General features: G+C 40.0%; 1 protein-coding gene across 1 annotated transcript in view; it reads right to left on the bottom strand.

Moving 5' to 3' along the window:
- The window catches only part of LOC108799582 (aldehyde oxidase-like), a gene marked incomplete at its 3' end in the record, with an annotated part of 57,982 nt that extends 39,899 nt beyond the window's left edge, over positions 1–18,083 (bottom strand). Inside the window, exons 1-10 of the mRNA XM_018571463.1 lie at positions 18,021–18,083; positions 14,151–14,208; positions 7,826–7,922; positions 7,170–7,278; positions 6,735–6,861; positions 6,576–6,637; positions 4,765–4,878; positions 3,500–3,580; positions 2,663–2,807; positions 1,180–1,272 (exon numbers count right to left, since the gene is read on the bottom strand). Of these exons, the coding sequence (XP_018426965.1) occupies positions 1,180–1,272; positions 2,663–2,807; positions 3,500–3,580; positions 4,765–4,878; positions 6,576–6,637; positions 6,735–6,861; positions 7,170–7,278; positions 7,826–7,922; positions 14,151–14,208; positions 18,021–18,074 (940 nt within the window). The remainder of the gene's footprint in view (positions 1–1,179; positions 1,273–2,662; positions 2,808–3,499; positions 3,581–4,764; positions 4,879–6,575; positions 6,638–6,734; positions 6,862–7,169; positions 7,279–7,825; positions 7,923–14,150; positions 14,209–18,020) is intronic.
- Positions 18,084–25,141: the final 7,058 nt, after the last annotated feature.

The raw sequence follows: 25,141 nt of genomic DNA on the forward strand, positions 1-25,141 counted from the left end.
CATGCCATTGCTAACTAAGGCTTGTATCCCCATAGTGGGGGAAAATAGATGAGCACATGTAGAGACTCCAGACCAGATTATTGTATAGTGTGGCACAGCTATATCCAATTCTGCATACCTGGCTTTATATTATAAAGTTCTTATAATATAAAGCCAGGTATGCAGAATTGGATATAGCTGTGCCACACTATACAATGTTCTGGTCTGGAGTCTCTACATGTGCTCATCTATTTTCCCCCACTATGGGGATACAAGCCTTAGTTAGCAATGGCATGATAAATGTTCATTTCATGTTCATGTTCTTCATAATATTAAGAAACTGACCTAAAATCATGATTTTATATTGCTTTAGAAAAAATGTGACCTGTCCATTTAGGAAATCGGTAATTGGTACCGGTGAGTACTTGAAAAAAGTATCTCGTACTCGGTCTTAAAAAAGTGGAATCGGTGCATCCCTAGTTAAATCCCAACAAGCCAGTCACAGCATATTTTTTGTTTTGGTTAGAGTGGGGTCACATTTCATTGTCATCTGTCCCTGTTGGGGAAGTTTCTGCTCATTTCCCATCATGGTGACCAAACAGGAAAAGATAGGTCACAAAAGAGACACAGACAGCAATAAAACCCGACAGAGGGTCTTACACTTTCACAATCTACAACAAAATGATTATTACTGTTTTTGTCCTCATTGTAAATGTTTTGCTTACTCCCTGCCTTGGTGAACAAACAGGAAATGAGGAAAAATCTCTCCAATGGTTATAGAAACCTACCTGACAGAGGTTGATGTCCTTATCTACTTTGTCAAAAACTAAAACAAAAGTTTTGTCTTGAATTGGGCCTCAACCAAAAGTAAACAAACACTGACATCCGAGGCTGAATCTGTACTCTTATCTGTAAGTGTCAGTTTTTTAAGATTGTTCTATTGGTATGAATATTTATATCACCAATTTATGCAATGTTGGTGGAGAAGGTTAAAGAGCAGAGAAATTCCACATTCCTAGTGCTAGTCTTTTCTATATCCCATTTGCTATTTTAAGCAATTTTTGTCCATCTTGCCTTTTGAAAAGCCTGGCCCAGTAATCTCCCACTTCCTTTTTTTCACTATTAACCAGTGATGATTCCCAAAAGAGTGACATTCCATATAGCTATTCAAAACATGTACCTACACAATACAACACATACCATCCTTTGTATACTTCACAGCGTGCAGATCAGCAATCTTTTCAATGGAAATGATCACTGGATGAAAAACTCCTTTAAACTTAATCTCTGGCCCTAAAGAAAAAAGTTACAGCGTTTAATAATATATATTCAGAAACTGATGATCAGTTATTTGTAAAGTATGGCTGGCTAAAATTATAAGACAGGGATGATGCTTAGCTAACACATTTCTTGATGAACTCTGAGTTTCTGAAATCACAGTGCTATATGGAGACATTATATAGTTACTCAACAGCTGAAATTGAGTTATTATCACATTGTTTATCTTCAAGTAACTTTCACATTTTTATAAGCTTGCACTTCCATTTCCTTATTTGTATTAAATATACAGATTTCTACAATATACACTATGTTAAGCTTTGTGTCCCACTGCAATCACTAAGCCTTGCTGCTTAATAACTGATGAGATAAGATATAGGAAACATAAGAAGTGCATTGTTTACTTTGGCCGGGAGACTCGCATTGTAAAAAAAAAACAGTAAAGCACTGCCATTGTACAACCAGATGCAATGTATACCAGATACATTGTACACCAGATACATTGTACACCAGATGCATTGTATACCAGATACATTGTACAACCAGATGCATTGTATACCAGATACATTGTACACCAGATGCATTGTATACCAGATACATTGTACAACCAGATGCATTGTATACCAGATACATTGTACACCAGATGCATTAGGGCTGCACTGGCTTTTTCCAGTGCAGCCCGAATGCACAGACAAGGGAATTTGTCTTGTCTCCGTTGGTTTAGTTTAGACCACCGCAAACTGCTTGCTGTATTTTAATTCAGTGCAAGGTGGTGCAATGCGATACAACCACTGTGCACCACCCTGTGGTGACATAGCTTAATGAATATAACTTGTGACATTTCAATAAAGTTCTAACAGCAAAAATAGGTAAATAGTGCAATGCATTTTGTGATAGGTGGGCTATGTCCATAATATGCAAGTATATACACCGAATACTTGCACATTATTGCACACTTACCTTCTAGAGTGCCAATCTCCAGTGATGCAATTGCCGCGCACTCCCCATCTTTGCTTCATCTTCTTCAAGGCATCTTTCGTGTCAGCCGTTGGGCAGTCACTGATTCTGCAACCTCTGTTCCGGGACATTGTCCCCAGCACCCCGAATTTTATATATACTGGTAATGAGCTGGGTTGTACACAGCAATGTGCATGTGGTGCAGGCAGTTTACACTAAATAAAAAACTGCTAGAAGCAAAAATAAGCATTTTTGTGGCAGGGGCGACTTTAGATTTTTTTTTGTAAACAGAAAAGGCATTCACTTTCTAGCAGTTTTTTTTTTTTTTCAGTTTAGGCCCACTTTAACTTTCTTTAATTACATTGTTTATATCAAATCTCATTTAAAAACAGCTGACTATATAATACATTCACTGCAGACAAGACAGGCTCTTTGGTGTTATACTTACCAATGCCAGTATTTCCTACTACAAGAGGTGCCTGTGGATATTTACATTTCAGATCTAAAAGTTCCTCAAGGTTAAAAACTGTAATCCATTTCACTTTTTCTCCCTGAAAGACCAGGGTCTGTGGATTTTGCTTTTCAGACATCTGCTAATGGCAAAAAAAGGATATATAATATACATATATCCTAACAGTATGAATTACCTCATATGTCTCAAACTATAGCTTAATGTTGGAGTTATTACGAGTTGATCTTTTTTAAGTAGACTTTCAATTTCTTTAGAAAGAGAGGGAGATAATCCATTGAGTTTCTCAAACCTTTAACCGCTATGTATCAAAAACTGATTGAGCTTTACTACCTTTTTATTGGAAAGTCTTTACTGACTTATCCACAACTTATATTTTTTCCTGCAGGTTTCCAATATTTATCTCCTAAATGTTTGAGCAAATAACTACATTCCCAAAGGGTCCAATATCCAATGCCCTCTCTATGATCGGTCTTACAGCCTATGGGAGCAGACATATCCAGTTCAATTGGCTATATCAAAATGCTTTCACTATGACCTTTCACCAATACTAAAAATGAGTGTAACTAGGACTAATTTCCATATAGCCAACATTGACAAGGGCCTAGGAAGGCAATGCTACCAAGGGTGGCACAGCAATGACTTGTGTATAATAAAGCTACCCTGATGTCTTAAAGTAACCCAAATTCTTGTATAAATAAAAAAAAGCATAGTTCAGCTTGTAGTATCATGCATTCATACATAATAAATAATGTAATTAGTCCAATAACAAAACACAATTAAAGACTTGTTTCTTTGAGAAACCAAATAACTCACAATTAGCTCGGGAGGAAAAATTAATTCTTGTGATGGGTCCAATGGTAAACATTCTTCTTTGTCCAAATGTAATGTCACTATCTAATAACAAAATAGAGATGGTCTTGTTAAAAAGTTTGAAACACTCCATTTGAGTGTGAGAAGTGAACTACAGTATACTGTAAAATGTTTCTCTTTAAAGCGAACCTTTCACTTTCCTTCTTTTGTTTGCTTCCCCCTCTCTCTTCCACATTTAAACATATTTACTGTTTTTTACATACATTGAATACCTTATTTGCTGGTGCACCCTTTTATTAACTTATTTTTCGCCTAGGACGAGAACGATGTACAGTAGTCCTTGCCTGCCGTTGTGCATGTACTCCCTCCTCGTTGGTCTACCTATACACAAGCTATACTGCTTAAGCTAAATGCGGTCTAAGAGTGTGCGACTTTATTTTTGGCCAGGCAGTGTATGCACTGGTTCTGTAGAGCAATGGTAGACTGCCTGAAACCATCCTTTTTTTTTGTCAGATACACAGTTATATGTAGTAATTTATAGATTAAACATTGCCATATTCTTGTTTGAACCTGTTGAAATCAAGCATATCTTCTTTTTAATAAGTACAGTAACCAACAGCAAACTAATTACATGTTTGCTTCACAAATATCACTATAATATTCTGACATTTTGGTGGCTACTGCCTCTGTACTGTGTAATTCAATAATACCAGGAAAGGAGCAAACGTAAAAATACTGTAAAAAAATCATGTGACCTTTAGCAACTGATAAGAATTATGTCTTTCTAATGTGACTACAGTAAAGTGAGATGCTAATAATTGCACATAACACTTGCACTCTGTACAGGGTCTCTGTCAGCATACAGGGTAGCGAGCAGCTGGTTTCTCGATAATGTGGTAACGTGGGTGTTTGTTGATCATACTGTATTTTTTTTAAGCATTTGTGATTATATGAGCAATGAGTTGTAAAGCGAGAGGCATGGTGATTTGTGAAGTGAAATAATTACCAGTCAGATTTTACGTATCTGGGGTACAGTCAATAATAGATGATTTCTGATTGAATGCTATGAGATACTGCAGTCTTATCTTATTAAAAAAAATGTAAATGAATATATTAAAGCCTAGGTGCAATTTTCTGACTATGTTTCATGTTACACCCACATTTAATCCGCCTTTGTTGACCTATATGGTGCTGACAGGGCCATCCACAGCTCAAATTTTGGCAAATTTTGCAGGAAAAGGGATAAAATGGTGTTGTTTTGTACTCACATCATCTTCCACTTGATCATTGTGCATGTTCTGTTCACTTCTACAGCAGTTAACCTCCTGGACAAACAAACACAGTATTGCTGTAGCCACTGAAAAGAATAACTTAATATGTGTCTTAGAGTACAAGCAGTAAGGTAATGGCCTAGATTTAAGTTGATCTCTAAACAATAGAAACCAGATAAATTAAAAGATATGCAGTCATAAGAGATAATTGATCAAAAAATCAATCAATCAATAAAAACTAGAGTTGCTTTCAATAGTGACCAATATGGGGTCAATCTTTCCATTTCTTTCAATTTCTTTCAATTTCTGGTTTAATAAAACAGGATTTTGGTTCGATTCTATAACATGTATGAGTCTTTTGCTTCTTTTTCTGTTCTACATGAAGACTGTGGCATCCCATTGTACTGGGAATTTTTTGTTTTTTTGAACTTTGTAAAGCCCTTCCATGTGCACCTTACTTTGAAAGGTTGATGTGTGCGTTTGCCATTTGTTTCACTTGTTGGATTTTGTGTGCGCACACACTGGGGGCTTCAGCTTCCATTGTGATGTGTGGGGCTTCTGGTGTGTTCCTGTGTCTTTAAGGATGCTTGAGCTACCTCCTGGCAAACCTGCACTCAATTTATCCTTTGCTATATATGCTCCATGATGGAGGCTCTCATAGATTAGAGTTAGAACCACACTACACAGAGGGGCAGTGTGATGAGGCAGTGTGGCTTTCACATATTTTGTAAAGGTTGTGCAACTAAAAGCTCTGTTTTACCGCAAAGTGTTAGACAGTGTCATTTGATTTTTTTTCAGGCTAGCTGGTTAGTGTGCTGTAAGCATGTGGGGTCGGCAAAAAAATTGTTTCATTTCAGATTTTTCTTACTTTCGGGTCCGGCCGCCAATTCATTTTGTTATTCGGATTCAGATCTTTCGGAATTTCGTTTCAGACAAGGTTTTCTGATTGGCCAGAAAACACATGCCCGATTTAGTTTAATTTTGAATGAAATTCGGATGATCCGAAATTTTGTTAAAAGAACATTTGGATTCCTTGTATTTGGCCTCACTGGAATTCAGACATTTAGATGCATCCAAATGTCTGAATTCACAAAATTGTGTCGGACTTTACATCCGGAATGAAAGGAACCAAAATAAATTGACATGTCTAGTGTGCTGGGAAATGTTTGTGTTTGCCAATTGGGGCTAAGGTACTTAATTCGGAGATAATGCTAAGAGAGGTGCCCATGTACATTTTTGTACCAAAATATATTTAACATACAGTATATACAGGAGACACAAATACATGCTAGTTTTTTTACAGAGCTGTCCAACAGTACCACTGAAGGGCCATTAAAAGGTAATCATTTTATGACAGTGCATAGTGAACTAAATGTATTATCTCATAATTATATACATCTCAACATTTCAGTGGAACAATGGCCTTTGATTCAATTTGACAGCCCTGAAATACAGTTTTGTAAAAGTTTTACGATTTTAACTGTGCTATATCATCAGTGTACAATACAATGAATAGTATCAGTTTGCATAACGTCAATGCTCATGTACTGCTAGAACTGTTGTAGAACTATAGTCACAATGGGAAAACATACTTTCACATTTAATACATATGCTTTATCATATTAGCTACATTCACAGTAACTGCATAAAGTATCATATATATATACTGCACTTCTACAGAGTTAGGTAGTGTGGTAGACCTATGTAATCTTAAGTTTAAGCATCTGGCGTATCCAGTTAAATTATTGATGAGGGCATTATTAAGGGACCCCAACTTTGTAATTATCACTCCAAAATCCAAAGCTCACCTTGCAAAAGGTCTTGCAGCCATCAATTATTGGTCTATATCCTGTACAACGACAAAGGTTTCCTTTTTTGGGAAACAAGGTACCATGTTAAATGTGTCCAAAAAATAAATAGCTGACAGTATTGTGCCTGTAGTTGAAACAATAGTTATAAGATCTTACCTCCTAAGGCTTCATATATTTCTTCTAAAGTGGGCTCTGGGTGGTTCCTCAATAGTGAGTACATGGACATCACCATTCCTGGGCTACAGAATCCACACTGAGAGCCATGGGCTTTTGCTATCCTTTCCTATGATATATTACAAAGAAATGTGACCGCAATATATCAATGGATCTAACACTGTGTGTATATATTACAATACATGACTTATTTTCTGTCTACTGATGCCATATAAAGGAAGCCAGCAACAGTAATTTTGCCTCCAGTGGCAGTTTACGTACCCAATACAACAGACAGTAAAGTTGCATACATTTTAAATATCTAATTTTCTGTAAAAGTGTTGGAACATTTTCATGTATTGCTATGTGCTTTAATTTTAGTTATTTTAAATAATGCAGCTATGCATAATAAAGCTATGTAAAGCACGTTGTCATCACCTGTACTGGATGTAGTCTAGTGGCTGTGCTTCCAATTCCTTCCACTGTAGTAACAGCTGCACCATGTAGAGAACAAATAGATAGTAGACAGGCGTTGGCTGAGTAATGTCTACACAATGTTAAGGTTTTAAAATGCTCCAAATATATAATGAAGTCCTTGTACAGCTTATTTATTTGGCAAAAAAGAAATCACACTGGGCAAAGGGCTGTATCATAAACCTTTTCTGACAGCATTAAATCACTGTCCTTCCAAATGAACATTGAACTTAAAGTGGACTTTCATTTGACCCTGCCTGACATCTCCCTGCTCCCGCAGCCACCTGGGATTTCCCTATTACATATCCCAGGAGGCTGCAGGAGAAGGGAAACACAGCAGCGGACCTCATGGTGCATCATCAGGGACCGGCTGCAAGAACCCAGAAGAGACAGCCAGCTCCTGATGACATCAGGGATGAAGATTGTGGGGCAGGACCCAGCTTGTGGCAGTGAAGCAGCAGGTTGCAGTAGGACAATGCTGGATTCTGTGGGTGAGTGTCTATGTTTTTTAATCTAACTAATTAGTATCTTAATTTCTTAATTGCATCATAAAATAACAGATCAGCTTATCTACACACGATATAATGCGATACACCCTTATGCATTAGTGGGTTGGATACGTGATCTTCTTGGAAACAGGATGGATATGCGATATCATCACAGTGCAGGATCCACAGCCACCTCCTCCACAGCCATATTTAGTACCTGTCAAACGTACTGGGAAATCATTGTCAAGGAATTTTATGTCAATTGTTTTTTTGTATATCATCCAGTGCTTTCCTGCCAGCCAGTGTATGTGTCTCAACAACAAGACTGTCGAAGTTAAATAATTTTTTAAGCAACATGATAGATATGTTTTAACTGAATAAAATATAAACAACAAGTTTGCCACTTCAAAAAATGGGTTAAAAATGTGGAAATTAGTAATTGGAGTGGTGTGATAAATCAACATAAATAATGAAAGTAGCAGTAGTATATACCTGAATAATTACTGCTATATACAATACTTTAATTGCAAACCTTCATGGGTAGTTATTCGCATCCAAGGCTATTAAAAAGAATAGCAGAATATTGGCCTAGCCCAGGGCACACAAATTAGGACACCTCCCTTCGTTTTAGAGGAGCCTGCCCTAGTCATTGACTCAAAGTATTAAAGAAAATGGACAGAAGAACAGCCTGACAACTAGCATCTTCTGAAGCGAGGTCAGCAGTGCCGCCTTCTACGGTCTGGCATGACAGTTTTCTTGTAACCTAAACAAACAATATTTCATGGCAATATTTACTACACAGAAAACACATTTAGTTGTTAATGATTACAGCACTTTGAACATCAATGCACTGTGCATTGCTTCACTTAATAAAACTGCTTCTAGTTTACTGGGTCATAGTGAGAAGAAAATATACTCATGGCTAGGCCACATCAGCTATAGCACAGAGCATTGCAGTGCTGACACCAAAATAACTGACAGTCATTTTGGTGTCAGCCCCTCTGAAAAGTTGGGCACTCGGTCATGGACCGAGAGCCCGACAGCTGCAGGAGAGAGAGAAGGGGACCCGGTGGCATACCTTATCAACAAGATGGCCGCACATGCGCGATGACTTCACGGTGGGGTGTCACTCGGTATCTGCTCCGGGTGACACACGGCCTCGGGACGCCCCTGCCGTATAGTACAGATTTCGTCTCTGTGAACCTTTCTTGTGGTGTCAGTATGGTACAGATTGTGTCTTTGTGGACACATTTCTGGTTGTCAGTATGGTACAGATTGTGTCTTTCTGTACACATTTGTGGTTGTGTCAGTATGGTACAGATTGTGTCTTTGTGAACACATTTCTTGTGTCAGTATGGTACAGATTGTGTCTTTGTGGACACATTTCTGCTTGTAACAGTATGGCACAGATTGTGTCATTGTGAACACATTTCTGGTTTGTGTCCGTACGGTACAGATTGTATCTTTGTGGACAGATTTCTGGTTGTGTCAGTATGGTACAGATTGTGTCTTTGCGGACACATTTATGCTTGTTTCAGTGTGGTATAGATTGTGTCTATGTGGACATGTTTCTGGTTGTGTTAGTACAGTACTGATTGTATCTGCAGGCATGTTTGTCATTGTGCCAGTACGGTACAGCTTGTGTTTCTGAGAACGATTTTGGTTGTGTCAGTATGGTACAGATTGTGTCTTTGTGGACACGTTTCTAGTTGTGTCAGTACAGTGTTGACTGGGTCTGCAGACATGTTTCTGGTTGTGTCAGTACTGAACAGATTGTGTTTCTGGGAACATGTTTGTGTTTGTGTCAGTACGGTATACATTGTATCTCTGCAGAGGTTTCTGGTTGTGTCAGTACAATACTTAAGTTACTGGTTGTGATTGCATTAATATGACTTTGGGAGTATAAACCCGCCCCCAAAAATAATCAGTAATCTAAGTGATGTTCTCTAATTTAGAGATAACAGTTGTTCTGCCCAGCTGGAAAGGTTGAAAGAAAACTAGTGGGCACTTTGCTTTTGGATGAATTAAATTGAATTGACCTAAACTAAGTTAACTACTAAATCTGGAAAATCTAATAATTCATCTCTGTTAGAGATAAAAATAGTAGCTGTTATAAAAAAACAAAAACAATCCCTATTAATACTCTTGTCAGTTTAAGAGTAAAGCTGGCCATACACTGGTAGATTTTTGCTTTTGGAACATTTGATAATGTTATCAGAGACTTGATGAATGTCTTTTTGACATTTTGCTTGATTTTGACATCCGATTTTAGAATGGATGGAGTTTTCCAGACGAAAGCCACATTCACTGTCAGAATTTCGTTTCCATCCGGCACCTTCTATTTTTTTCGACACTACAGTCCAAAGTGATCATCAATTTGACCCCCCCCCCCCAAATAAATAAATAAATCAGATAATTGGACAAACATGCCACAGGTCGGCTCAGTAGATCGGGAGGTGAGCGAACACATACCAGGTTCGCTCATCTCTTGATCCTGTCACGGCTCTCTGCCGTGACAGGGGGAGGGGCTGCATTCCCCTCTCCCCGCTCCGATCTGCCAGCGCTGACTGGCGGAACGGACGGGGGAGGGGGCGGGTACAGCTGGCTCTGACTCTAGATAGGCAGAGCCAGCTGTCACTCACGCAGTTGGGCGGCTCCCGTCATCTACGTCGGGATCCGCTCCGGCTGCGGCGTCTCAGTATACTGAGCTTAGGGTGACAGAAGGATGCTAGTTTGTGTCCTCCCGTTACCCTAAGGAGAACTATGGGGAAAAACACTGACCCCATAGTTCTCCTTTAAGTTTTTCGAATGAAATGCTACTGGTGAAATAAAATTAAATTCTACAGATTTAGTATACATGGATATTTGAGATCAGTTTGAATGTTCAGATCAAATAAAAAAATCAAACACTTAATTCCATATCTGTCAAAAATGATCTGCAATCCAGAAGTTAATGTTTTACATGCAATGGCTTAAGTCTAATCCCTTTAAGTATGTACATATTGGTGTTTGTGTGCAAGTATTTTCTGTGATGGGTAGAAGTCTTAGAAAGTTAAAGAGGTAGCAGCTAAATTGCTGTGAGAGAATTGGGGGTGTATTAGCAGATTTGCTTCCCTTGTTCACCGATTGGACAAGGGCGAGAGAAGGGGCAGATTATGTCTCAATCCCCATCTGAGAATGTGTTGCGATATATCTTAGTGGGCTTTTTCAGGCACACATAGATTTGCAATAGAGACGGAGGTTTTGTTTGTTTGTTGATAGAAAACTGGGTTCATACAATGGAAGGTGCCACCTAAACAAACCAAACTGGTTTTTCACAATGGTGTAGCTTGTCCTGTATTGATTCGTATCACAATGGGATGGTGATCGTAAACAGTCACACCTAGCCTGGTCAAGACTCAAATCAAATCTGGACTACTGATGGCAATTTATGGTACAATGCTGCCAACTAGAGGTGGGAAAGTGAAATGTATTGCATTTTCCTAAAGGTGAAAGGGGCAGCACTTCCAAAGTTTTAGGCCAGTTTTCTCTCAATAAAAAGCCAGTAGCTGAAAGGTTGAGAAGCACTGCACTTCACCAGACGAGGGCTTCACAGGAGGGGGACAGTACGAGGGCGCTTCACAAGACGAGAGGACTTGCTTCAAGACCAGGACATACAAAGGATTTAGCAGAGAAGCCATTTTTCCTAGGCTGAGAAGTCCTGCTCATCGTGGAATTTGTGGAGCCTGCAGCCTGAGCTAAGTACATTTTCAGTGTTTCCCCTCCTAGAAATCATACATGCACTAGAAGATAGTGTAGTGGGTGCATGTGAATGTTTGTAGCAGCCTGTATGTCTTGTTTATGTATTTGTTTGCTTTTTTCCTGTAACCAAGTTTGTACACGCAGCATTTTCGCCACGTAAAGTACTTTTAATGCTACTGGGTCAGTTTCCTTGAAGTTTACTGCAAGAACAGACAACAAATAGAAATTAAAGTTTTGCCAAGCTTTACAGCTGGGCTCATCCTTGGGATAAGCTTGACGTCTCTGGGATTTGTAGTCCAGAGCATTACACAGAGAATCAGTCTGTGAACTAAAAAAGGCATTTTCTGTATAGTGGCGGTGCAGAATGAGTGACTTTTTGTGTTTAGTGAGCAGAGGGGAAACCACTGGAGCAGCACCCACAAGAGCAGGGGTAGCCAAACTCCGGCCCTCCAGCTGTGGTGGAATTATAAATCCCATGAGGCATTGCAAGGTTCTCCCAGCCACAGACATGACTCCTGGAGAGAGTTGCATCATGGGATTTGTGGTTTCACCACAGCTGGAGGGCCGCAGTTTGGCTACCCCTGCACAAGAGTATGGCTTTACTGTATGTACCGCAGACTACTACAGTGATTTTCAGCATTCTCAGCAGCCCTCTGGATATCCGATGTGGACACATACATTAAGGCAAGGTGGACCAATGTAAGTTAGCAAAAAAAAAGAAGATAATATAAAAAGCAGTGAGGTGTAGAAATTTGCTGGGATCAAATAAAAATCCCAACATAGATTTGGGGTTAAAAGGAAACTCTCCTTCAGGGATGTTTTTCCTTACGAATGGTTTAATAGCGAATGAAATTAGATGAATATGGGTTTGAATATTTCTGGCTACAAAGTGCTGTGTTCATACCATTGGTTTGTCTTTAACCACTTCAAGACCAGGTGTTTAGACCCCCTTCCTGGCCAGGCCATTTTTCAGTGTTCAGCGCTGCAGTAGGTATCCATGTTACTGTGCTTATCAATAACATGTTCAATGTTATTATTATCAACATAACTGTCTTTAAATTTTGTGTAGATGTTTAAATGTGAATCACCAAATTGCTGTACAAATTTATGGGAAAATAATTTTTAACTATAGAGATTTCAGAGCAAGGAAACGGATATGGAAGGCAGCAGGAAACTTTGAAACTGCTACCTGGGGAGATAAAAGTATAAGATTACCACACTATCCACCTAACCCCTAATCTGCACTTGTATCAGACCATTCACACTTTTCCCTGACAGCCAGTTTGGGGCAAACAAATAAGGTGGTCAATATAGCCACTAAAAGAATGCAACATGAGATCTGACATTATTTCATTTTACTTGACTGTGAAGACCATTATTGGAAATGTACACCAGCCAATACACACACAACTGGTGTTGAAGGAAGACATTATGGTATCTTATAGCCTCAAATTCAGCTATAATTCCAGAAGCTCATATACACTATCCAGCACTTCACAGAATTCAATATGTAGTGCAAAGCCACCACTTACAAACCCATTGTGAACAGATCTCAACTCAAATGAAATATGGGTGGTAACAGCTTGGCAAAGTGGACACAATAAGGCTGATTTACTAAAGTAAAGTATAGGCTGTTCACTTAGCAAACTGAATTTTCACTTAGCTTAGTAAATTAAGTGAATCTCTGTTGGCTTCAGTTTTCCAATCACGTGTAAGTGTAGCGTTCCCCTTATTCGGTGAGCATATCGCATCCTGTGCCAGCACAGGAGAACACTATGGTTGGCTCCCAACAGGTGATCTACAGTAAAATAACTAATAGGTCTCCCTGTATTTCCTCTGTAAGAAACCTCTATAATGGATCCATAGCACACCAGCACACCTTGAGTACTAGGGTCGGTTGCTATGGGTTACAGTAACTCCGAAATCTTCTTGTCTAGGGTTAAATTCACTCGCTTTTGCCCATCGGCACTTACCGTCCTTTATGGTGATGTCAAGACTGAAGACATGATGTTTAGAACTTGTATTGCAGAACTTCAGGGAGAGAGGTTGAGGGTTAAGATCACCAGGAAGATGCAGACCCCATTACATTGCAGAGTGTGGTTATCGATCCCATGCACAGCAGGTAGAACACCTGACACAGTAATAACAGTAGTAACCACTGGGCCTGCACCCATCAAGCTCCAGTGTAACTACTCGGCTAGTCCCCAGGCTTCAGGCCTAGCCATCTCTCAGACAATATTGATTGGCTGGAAAGGGGTTTTCCACTCATATCAATCCCTCATTGGTTGCTCTGTTCTGTATACAGGGTACACCCTGCAGTACACATAGCAGCAGACAGATGCAAATGATGGCAGATTGTTTAGGGGACGCCAAATGAGCAGGAACTACAAGTCAGCATCAGACTGCATACAATCTGATAATAATAAGTTTAATAGCACTCTTTCCAGCAGGGTGCTACACGAGCCAAACTCGTGAACTTTTATATTTCCTTGAACTTGATTGGGTGTTCTTTGGAAAGTGAATTTTCACCACATTCACTAAGCTTAATGAAACTTTGTTTGCAAAGAGCAATTTCCTTTTGCTCAGTGAACAGCCTAAAGACCTTTTAGTAAATCTACCCCATTCATTAAATTGGCATATACTGTAGGTCAAATTTTGATATTTGATCATCCTTTATCATGGTTTTTAAATAATCACTGTTTAGATACAAGGATACATTTTCTTCTCAGGTAAGGTAGCAACATTACCTCTGGGTCTGCCTTCTGTTCAGTTATCTGTGATTCAGAAATAAAGGTTAAATAAAGAGACACGAGACTTGCTGACTAGTGTACATAGGTGGTAATGTTAAATAATTAACTTGTGGCACACATATAAAGGCAAAAAAGATGTTCTTCACCGTATCTTTGTTAAGTTGGCCATACACCTTACAATTATCTGCAGATTTTCTGTGGTCAGATGGAAAAGGTGCAACAGATTCCTCCATCTACACTTAACTGTGTGGATGGAGTAATCTCCACCTGGGCCAATCTGTTGCACTTTCTCCATCTGACCACAGAAAATCTGCAGATAATTGTAAAGGTGCCCATACACTGTACGATTCTCGTACGAGAATCGCGGGAAATCCCGCGATCGTACGAGAATCGTACAGTGCATGGAAGGCGTGCGACCGTTTCTACTGTACGGTCACACATCTTTTGTTGAACCAGCATGCTCGAAAACCTGCCTGCTCGTTCGATAGCTGAGGAACGGGCCGGTGTGCGCACGCGCACACTGCCCGTTCTGCATTGCGGTCATCGGAAGCCCGCCCCTCAGCGGGGCGGGCTTTCGATGATCGCAAGTACGATCTGCCCGTCCAAGGTGGCCAGATCGTACGAGCTTTCAATAAGCATACGACCATCGCAAGACAAAAGTCTTGCGATGGTCGTAAGGTGTATGGGCACCTTAAGGTGTATGGGCACCTTAATTGTATGCTCATTGTGTTTATTAGATTACATAAGAAAGTGGTAATTCTGGTGATTTTTAAAAAACACTTTATTGCATCATATGCATTGACCTTACATGTACTGCTTTCCTAGTATGAGGTTACACCCCCTGTCTTCACTGGTTTTGGGCAGCTGCTAGGGGAAAAACAATTAAAGCACTAATTAGCAATGGCATGCTACACACCACTTAGCAATCTACTCATTGGCCATATTAAGGATTCATGCTGTTCTAACTATTTATGACTAGTGTGCCCTTTTATAAAGACTCCACTGTGTTTGCCACTAACCATGTTACACAGCTATTACATTAAAATGAATAAAAAGCTGCATGCTACTTGATATATAGAGATTCATAAGCAGCATTTTATCCCGTCAACCCATCTAGTTGGCTACTGGACTAGAAACATCTACATACATACATGCCATCAAAAGAAAAAAAGTTTGATCTACTGTATAATTGTTGATTTGATCTGATTGTAAAAAAGGGGCGGACCTTGCACAAAAGAGTGTCATACGGGTGTGCATAGGACATCATGGTATTTAAATACAGTCCTGGGTACAGTAACTGGTCTGAATACTAAATGTTGGGAGGAATATTCCTGGTTGGAACTATAGCTAAATACAATAAAATACCACCAGGAATATGTGGCATAATAGCAATGTTAAATATATACACTGAGTGGCCAGTTTATTATGACCACCTGATGTTTGTAGGCAAATTAGCTATAATTAGCTATAATTTTGCGCTAAAGTTGCTAGAGGGCCAGACCATTATAAATAGGGAAGCAGGTTGTTTACCACGACAGTAGAAGTGATTTTTTTCTGAAGATATGGGTAAATAACGCGATTTAACAGCCTTTGAACGTGGGATGATTGTTGGCGCGAGCCATGGAGCGAGAATCAGCAAAACAGCAGAATTCGTTAAATGTTCAAGAGGGGCTCATTGTTAAAGTGTTTAAAGACTGGACTGTCAGCCGAAAATCTGGGTCAGAACGTGCGAATTGTGGCCGTCAGCGACTAGTCAATGTTAGGGCAGAACGGAGAGTGGCAAGGCTGGTACAAGACAACAGAAGGGCAACAGTCCAGTGTCAGATTCCTCGCATCAGCTTTCAACATCTCGTGGAGTCACCAGGCGGCCCAACGATATCATCTTGTGGAGTTATCTCGTGGCCCAACGAAGTACTGATGGGGTGGTCATAATAATCTGGCCACTCAGTGTATATATCAGTCATATCAGATATTACTTTCAGATCCTTTTAATGGGAATAAATCAAAATCTGTGCTTATTGGAAAAAGACTTGAGTTGCTCATTAGAGGCTAATAGCTTATTCACACCAGATGGGATACTTGTTTCAGGAGATGGGATTTGTGTTTTGGAAGAGAGGCAAACTGCATGGTACTTTACAAATGTTGCTCATGTCAATAGGGCCCATTCTTACCATATTGTTGTAATAAAGCACATTTGGAAAGTATCCTAGTGTTTTGTTTTTTTGGTTGTGCTGTCCTAATTAAAACCAATGTCACAGAATTCATCCCCCCATGAATGATTTTCTTTCAGCCACCTGGCTGCACACAAATTCATTTGCACCAGATACACATGTATTTGTTATTTATACAGTCTTTGAGTATCCACTTGACACGTAATAATGTTAGAATGTTTTACCTCTTAACATCAGTCCAATGATAATAAAACATTTTAACACCTGGATTTACAGTTTTTTTTTACAGTGATTTTACCCATTTTAAAACTGCCAGTATTAAAGTAGTATTATGACCACCCATTAAAAAAATATGTGTTGAGCATTTAATTATTACATGGCAAACTCGCCAGTCATGATAATAATAATCCAGCAGTAACATAAGGGAGGCAGGAGGGAACAGATCAGCCATCATACAGTAGACTGGGGTTTTTGCTACCACCAGTCTCTGTAGGGTCATGTAAAGGTATGTACAGGTATCACCAGGTTCTTGCATTGTACAGCTGCAGTCTGTTTAGTACTTTTATGGTACTGACAGCTTTGCTTTAAGGTTTTCTTTAGGGTCAGTTTTTTTTTTTAGCTAGGTCAAAGTTCAATTATGTTAGTAGATAGCTAGCCTAATCCATATGGATTTAGAAATTGAGGTTAGGCTAACTTTCAGTTTTCAGGAATAGGTTTAGGTATTAAATTGAAGTTTGCTGTTAGGGTGTTAGCTCAGAATAACAGTAAATTAGTATCATATTCCCAAATGTGATACACTACATTTTTGGCATGTGGCTATTTAATTGTCAGGTCTTATCAGATCAATCACATTAGGTGTGAAATTTCCTGGAGCTGCTCAAAAACACTGAACCCTTTTATTTTCAGCAGAAGAATAACTTCCTAGAAGGAAGGTGAAAACACAAACCTGGGGGGAATGTTTCACCTGTAAAGTTCCTCAGAGATACGGGAAGCCAGCATAGTACACACTGATGATTAGACAAAAACTGAGATTTCTTCTGGTCGGAATTGGCCTTTAAAAGGAATCATCCCACATGGTGCTAAACTACTACCGAAGAACTCATATATAGACATTTAAAGACTTAGACATTTAAAAATAAAGCTATATAAATACACACAAATATATATATATATATATAAATATATATATATATATACACACACACACATTATATATGCACACACACACTGTATGTATTTGGATGAAATATATTGTGAGGAGTTAATAAATTAAAATAAAAAAACATAACTAGGCAAAAGTTAATTGTGTTCCGTATACAGGTCTTGTTTGTGCGTCTGCTGACAGTTAATAGACACGTCTGTTGAAAGACATTTAATGCAGTACATAACAAGGCTTGCTTATTCACATTAGTAATGCAAATAATCTAAGTTTTGAAAGTAACAAAATGTGTAGTATTTAGATAAATAAGTAAACAATAAAGAGTACTCATGCACAATGTCATCTATAATGCTCACAAAATTATGTTTACGATCCCTGTATGATTTGTTCAGAGAAAGTGTTTTGGTGAATTTAAGATTATTTGTGGCATCTTATTAAAGGTCTCAGAGTGAATGTTACACTTAAGCCAATATTTTAACAAAACAAAAGTAACCATTTAAACTTACTTTCTTGCCATTCACAAAGAAGATAAGTTCATCTGATTCCATGTGTTCATCCATGGCTGTAGATGTCCAACTGGAGTTGCAGTTCTAGATCTCAGCAGGGTCTGAAAGCAACAGACTGCAGTGCTGAAGTCCAATTTTCTAGTTGGTGAAATGTTGGGAGGGGGCAGAGATCAGACAAAAACATGGTCAGCACGTGCTACCTAGAATTCCAGACAGAAGACAATGGCACACTTGTTCTTCCTGCCTGTGAATTTGATTAATGTCTTAGACCGGTATCTGTGACTTTTTATCACTTTAAATTATTTTAGCTCAAAAACCTCTATATTAGATACATTTCTTGCTGGTCCGCCAAATCACTGCCCATTACTTTTCCCTAACTAAATTGTATGTTACATATGTCAGCAAATGTTGTGTGCTTTTGAGCTTTGGTTTATTCTTCCAGGCCTCCCTGTCAGCACTTAGAACACATATTTATAAAGCAGTAAAGGTGACTTTCACTAAACATTCACTGGTGGTGATTCAATTACTGTGATTTAAAACACTTGAACCAGAAATGTACACCTGCAGTGAATTTTTGATGAATGACAGATTGCCTGCTACTGACTAGACATGTGCATTCAGGGCCTGTTCACACGACGTCCGTTTTCTGTGCTGACCTGATCCGTATGCTACTGCACTAAAAATGCATCCCAATGTATCCCTATGTGTTTTATGGGCTACATTACTCACGTGCGCAGTTCAGGTTACGACAGAAAAAACACTGCATGTCACATTTTGTACGGTCAGGAAACTGACCGGAAACGCAAAACGCAGCCAAAATGCACTGCATCAGTAGCACCGCGTCTGCAGATCCGCACCTGATCCGGACCTGATCAGGACCTGATATCATGTGAACAGGCCCTTCGGATTCGGATGAGCCTGCAAATCAACGAAAATCAGTTTATTCTGCAGTTTGTCCGAATCAACTAATTTATTATATGCCCGAATATACGAAAACTATATTCGGGCATACATAAATTAGTTTTCAGAACAAATGGTGGCCATATTGTCCGCCGATGTGTCCTGCGCATGCCCACCGCCATCTCGGAGGCAGAGCGTATGACGTCACATGGCGGTGACGTCACACGATGAATGAGTGGTAGCCATATTGGCCGCCGGCGCGTTTTGCGCATGCGTGCCGCCATTTTGGAGTATGTCTTGGTATACACCAAGATGGCAGCACTCGAACATGCGGGTGCTGCCATTTTGGTGTATGCCAAGATATACTCCAAATGGTGGTGTGCATGCGCAGAACACGCTCGCCCTGCAATTTCAGTGTGCGGTTTTGGATTTGGAGGCTATGTTGCCTCCTGTCACACTTCCCTGTGTGATGATCCGGCTCTGGGTTTTGCCTCCTGTCTGAGCTGCTTGGCTTCCTGCCAATCCACTCTGAACCTCTCCATTAAAAGTCCATCTCACTTGTTCCGTGCCGTTCGAGCAACGTGTCTTTACACCCAGTCGGACTTCCTGTTTATCTCTTGCCTCTGTAATCCCTGCGGTTGCCCCCCTCCTACCTTGTTTCCTGTGAGTCTGGATTCCCTCTTCCTCACAGTGATATCCTGTACGTCCTGCATTGGATTGATCATCAGCTTCTTCAAGCGAGTCCTTGCACTTCTGCCTACTTGTGTGGCTGTGTATATGCTTCAACCCTGTCTGCTGATGCATCCAGCACCTCGGTGATGCAACTAACCTTTATGTCTGTGTGGGCATGCTAGAGGGCCGCAACCTGGAAGGTGTCCAGCAGCCAATCATCCTCACCATTAGAGGCTTTGTCGAACACCTAGCCCTTCTTATAACCTGCACCTCTAGTGTGTCCCTGTTAACGCACAGACACCTACTTCCTGTGTTTTCACCGCAGACACCATTTTTTGCACGCTACTTTTTGTCATTTTGTTTTTTTCCCCCGGTCGCAGACCATGACAGTGTGCCCCGGTCACAGACCGTGACACCTCCGAATCCGAAGCAACATAAAAATGTTGTTTCCTTTGACATTTGTTTCGTCTGAAAACAATTTATTTTGTTGTGCACAAGTCTACTACTGACCAATAATCAGGCCAATATCATGTTTGTACCATTTTCCAGATCTCGACTCCTGCCCCTAATTCAACTAGTCTATATTTCATTCTGGCGCTGTGCTTTTGACATATTCAATAAATAAACTCTGACAGTTCGGTAATCAGAACAGCAATGCAAAGTATAACCAAGTACTTTTTGGCGTAACTAGTCTGTTGCACGCTCATATTGTATATGCATATAAATACACAGGTGCGACGTTCCTTGAAACTGCAGTGCTGAGTAACAACCAGCAGATGGTGAAGGCACAAGGCTCATAGGGTAGCTGTAAAAGGAGAAATATAAGGGCTGCCATTGCTGGCCTCCCTTTTGTAAGAGATTTTGATTATGATAGACATTTCTAATCCAGTCTTCCATCCAAATTATTTCCAAATGACATTTCATGCATTCAAGTTACAGCTATATGTTGTTTGTACGCTATCATAATCCAACATGAGCTAGATATACAAGATATTTCTATCATCCTGAAAAAAATAACATTTATAGACCAAGGTATTTTGTGGTCTCTAACTTCTGGACTTTAGCCAAATGAGAAACAGCAGATAATGAATAGGGTAGCCCTTGAACAATTGTTACATTGCTAGAGCGCTCCTTTCTGCAAAGAGTTAATTACAGCAATTAGGACTTGTGTGGCAGAGAGACTTATGGGACTTGTTGCAATGTGGAGAGAGGAAGAGACCATTTTATCTTACACTGAACAGACTACAGTTCCCAGGAGGCTTTTACAACCTGGGAGAGGTTGTGACTCCGCTCTCTCTGGGAGCACGGGCAGAATGGCTGGGACACTGGAAGTGACAGGACCTCCTGCCGAGGACGGTTTGATTCATCACTCCATGGAGGGAGAGAAACCTGGTAATGATCACCGCTATAGTTTCCGATAGGTAGCTGTGAGCACCTCTGAGGATTCTGTCTGATCTTCTGAACAGCAAATACAAATTCTGCTGTTGTGGAAGATTTGTCCGCTGTATCATATAGAGACACCGCTGCTTCTCCGAACGAAGGGATGTTGCCGGGACCACGTGGGATGGAGACCAGCTGGGCATACACACAAATCACTGACAAAGTCCGGGGGAACAGCTGGCTGGAGAGGGGGATGCCTCACTGGCAAGCGAGAGACTCATCATCCAGGCTCATTTGCTGCAGAAGTGGTGAGAGGCCACTAGCCATTGTGTTACTTAACTTAAGGTCTCGTTCACACCTAGGCGTATTGCATATGCGCGTCTGTCGCACGTTTTTTTACCGCGATCCGCGGTTAAAAAGGTTGCGCGACAAAGGCTACTTGGCTGTATCCCAATGGAAACGCGCAACAAAACGGCCCAAAGTAGTACATGTACCTTTTCAGGCGTGGGCCGTTTTGTAGCGCGTTAGGGACGGGCGGAAATACGCCAAGGTGGGAACGAGACCATTGAATACAATGGGATTTATATTTTTGAGCGTTTTGTAGAGCGTTCGTCGAGCGTAGAACAATGCGTTCAGGTGTGAACGAGGGCTAAATCATTTTTGGGCCACAACGCAGGCTACCCTAATTAAATACCACGGGCCAGTAGGCTAGAGACCTGGGTATACGGAGACTTCATCTTCATATTTGCTATAATCTGACACAGTTATTTCTAGTCAGTTTAGTACTGCTTATGGTTAAGAATATAGCCACAGCTGATGAGAAATCTGAATGCTTAAATGTTTTTTATTATATGTATATTCAATTCTATTTTGGTTATAGCTGTTTATTGTTGTAACATCAATCTATAGTTCACTCAGTAAAAACTTCTAAAAAAAAAAAAATGAAATGCAAAATGTGTGTTGGTGTGCTGGGGATCCAGTTGGGGTGATTTATCCTGGTGTGGGACAGAAGTACCTGTATATTCCAGCGGCTCCTCCGTGGGTGAGCACTACAATAGTTTTTTTCTTTTCATGATATACAAGCTTTTGTTTAGACTTAAAGTGACACTAAACTCAGGAGTTAAACCTTAACAATGCATTCAAGTACCTTAAAGCTGACCTTTACACTCAAATTCTACCAATGCATCCCTCTATGTATGATGATTAATAATAACAGACATGTCAGGTATAAAATGGGGGGAATATGAAATACTTACACTTGCAGAGGATTTACTTCCTGCTTTTAACCCCTTCATGACCAATTACTTACAGTGTACGTCACTGGCATCAGGCTCATTTAAACAAACTCTGTTTAAACTTGTAAAGTCGACTGTTGGCATGACAGTAGAAGCGATTCTGGTGCAATATTCCCTGTGACAGATCAAACCTCCTTGGGGTAATATTAGATTCGGCCATTTCAAAAGTCACGGGATGCAAATCAGGAATTGATTAGATGATCGAATGCTTGTAGAGCTCTGAAGGCTGCTCTGATCTCTTATACATTTGACGTCAATGTGTCTGCTGGAAACTCTACCTCAAGATAGGAATATCTTGATTGAACACCAGAAAATATTGATTACAACCCAACATGCATTCGGTTGGCTAATCAACAAAGAGAAACCAAACATGGTACCATCTCAACAGATAATCTTCCTGGGAGCCCTCATAGCTACGCAGACAAATTTGGTCCAACTTCCACCAGAGAAAGCTCTACACATTCACCGGAAAGTGTTAACGATGATGGAGCTCCAGTAGCTTCAAGCATCAAAGTATGTCAGTTTTCTGGGGACACTTCCATCGACCATCGCTATGGTGAGATGGGCACATTGGAGGATGCGGCCGTGATGAGGAATTCCTTATGCTGGTGGACCCATTTAATAAATCTATCTAAATACCATCAAATTTCAGAATCTCAGGGGGCAATCATAATGTCAGATATCAGTCTCCTCACAGTTGGGGAGCCAATTTTTAGGGTTTAGCGTCCAAGGAGAACGGGAGTTTCCAGCAGACACATTGACGTCAAATGTATAAGAGATCAGAGCAGCCTTCAGAGCTCTACAAGCATTCGATCATCTAATCAAGTGGAAAACAGTCCAACTTCGGTTAGACAACTAGACGGCAACTGCATACATACAGAAACCGGGAGGTACCCACAGTTGTACAATGCCGAGAGAAGTACAAACTATAATGTTGTGGGCTCCAAACACCTGGAACCTAAGGGAAGTTTACATTCCAGGGAACAAAGATTTAGCAGATCTGTTGAGTCAGAAAGAAATGAAGAGGCACGAATGGTCTCTGAACAAAGAAGTTTTCAATTAAATCATAGAGATTTGGGGCATCTGGAAGTGGACTTAAGGCCAAGACCTCAGAACACAAACTGCAAGACATTTATATACGAGGCATAGATGCACTGACAACTTCACGGACATTTCACATAGCTAATGCTTTCCTTCTACATCCAGAAATAAGCAAGTTCTTGCAGAAATCAGCTCAATGCACAGGGACAATTATCACAGTAATTCCATATTGACCGAGGAGACCCTGGTTCCCGATGTTCATTCATCTGAGCAAAGACAACCATACCATTACCTCAGAGGCAGGATCTCTTAACTAAGGGTCCCTTTGTCCACCCCCTGCCACAAAAAAATTATCTGGTGGCTTGGAAATTGAGAAGCAAAAACTTACCAATCTAGGCAGTTTACAGGCCATAATTAATATGCTATTGAAGTCCAGAAAACAGTCTATAAATAACATATTCTAAAGAGTATGGAAAAAAAATGTATTGGATTTGTATTGTATTGGAGGAAAAACAATTTAACCCTACAGCAACATAAATAAACAATATTCTGGAGTTTCTGAACCAGATAAGGTACTGAGCTGGAATACGCTAAAAGTTCAAGTTTCAGCAATTTTGATACAATCTAATACCAGATGGTCTTTCAACCCATTAGTGGTTCCATTTCTAAAAGGTTTGTGTGAAATTGCATCCCCCCAGAAAACCCTTCTTTCCACAGTGGGACTTATCACTAGTCCTTTCGGCTCTTATAGAGGCTCCATAGTCATAAAGCCAGCCAAAAGTTTCAGAGCTCCCAGCTGTAGCTATTTCTGAACCATACTGCATGTTTTTTCTGGATATAGTAGTTCTGAGACCGGCTCTTCACTTTCTGCTCAAAGAAACTACGTCCTTTCATCTAAATCAGGAGATTGTACTCCTAATGCTCCAGGAAGAGAATAGCAAACCTCATTCCCTACATGTTGCAAAATACGCTAAGAGACTACATCGCTGCAACAGCTAACTTAAGATCAGGGGAGAATTTATTTGGGGTACTCTTTAGGAGCCAGGAAGGGACAACCAGCCTCCCCGAGGACCATAACCTCTTGGCTAGTAAAGGCAATCAAAAAGACTTACTCCTTGAAAGGCCTACCTGCACCTCAAGAAATTAAAGCTCATTCCACAAGAGGCATGGCTCCCCCTTTGGCAGCTTTATCCAAAGTGTCAGCGGAAACCACCAAAGTGGCTACAACATCTTCTAAGAACACATTTATTAACCACTACAGAGTGGATCCAGTGTCTCTTACAACTAAGTTTTGGGGAGAATGTCATCACTTCACTTCTGGGGCCTCTTTGTAAATAAATTATATTGCAGCACCCACCCATGTTTATCATTATTTACCATTGTGTGCTGCCATGATGTGCCAGGAAAACGGAAAATTGTATACTCACCTTTCCCAATTTTCCTTTCCTGCTGCATATGGCAGCACACTTCCAAATCCCTTCCAGTTTGGCTCGTTCTTATGACTAGAATGGTGGGCCAGCCAGGAGTGCAAAAATGTATAAAAGGTCTTGTCCTATGGGGTTCAGGGGGCGGAACCTTAACCCATTGTTTGCTGCCATGGCAGTATACCATTTTCCATATATTTATTATACACACACTGTATATACATACATATACACAGTATATATTTGTTTAGTAGAGTTAATCAATCATTGTTGCAGAAAATGTTTTATTTTGCCAAGCAGAGGTGATAAGACATTGTAATATAATACATAGAAATATGAATAATGTGGGTATAAAAAAAAGTGAGACTATAGCAAAATGTATTAGTTCTAGTTCTAATTATATCTCTAT

The sequence above is a fragment of the Nanorana parkeri genome, unplaced genomic scaffold (genome assembly GCF_000935625.1).
Source record: "Nanorana parkeri isolate BGI_ZX_2015 unplaced genomic scaffold, ASM93562v1 scaffold1763, whole genome shotgun sequence".
NCBI classification, from domain to species: domain Eukaryota; kingdom Metazoa; phylum Chordata; class Amphibia; order Anura; family Dicroglossidae; genus Nanorana; species Nanorana parkeri.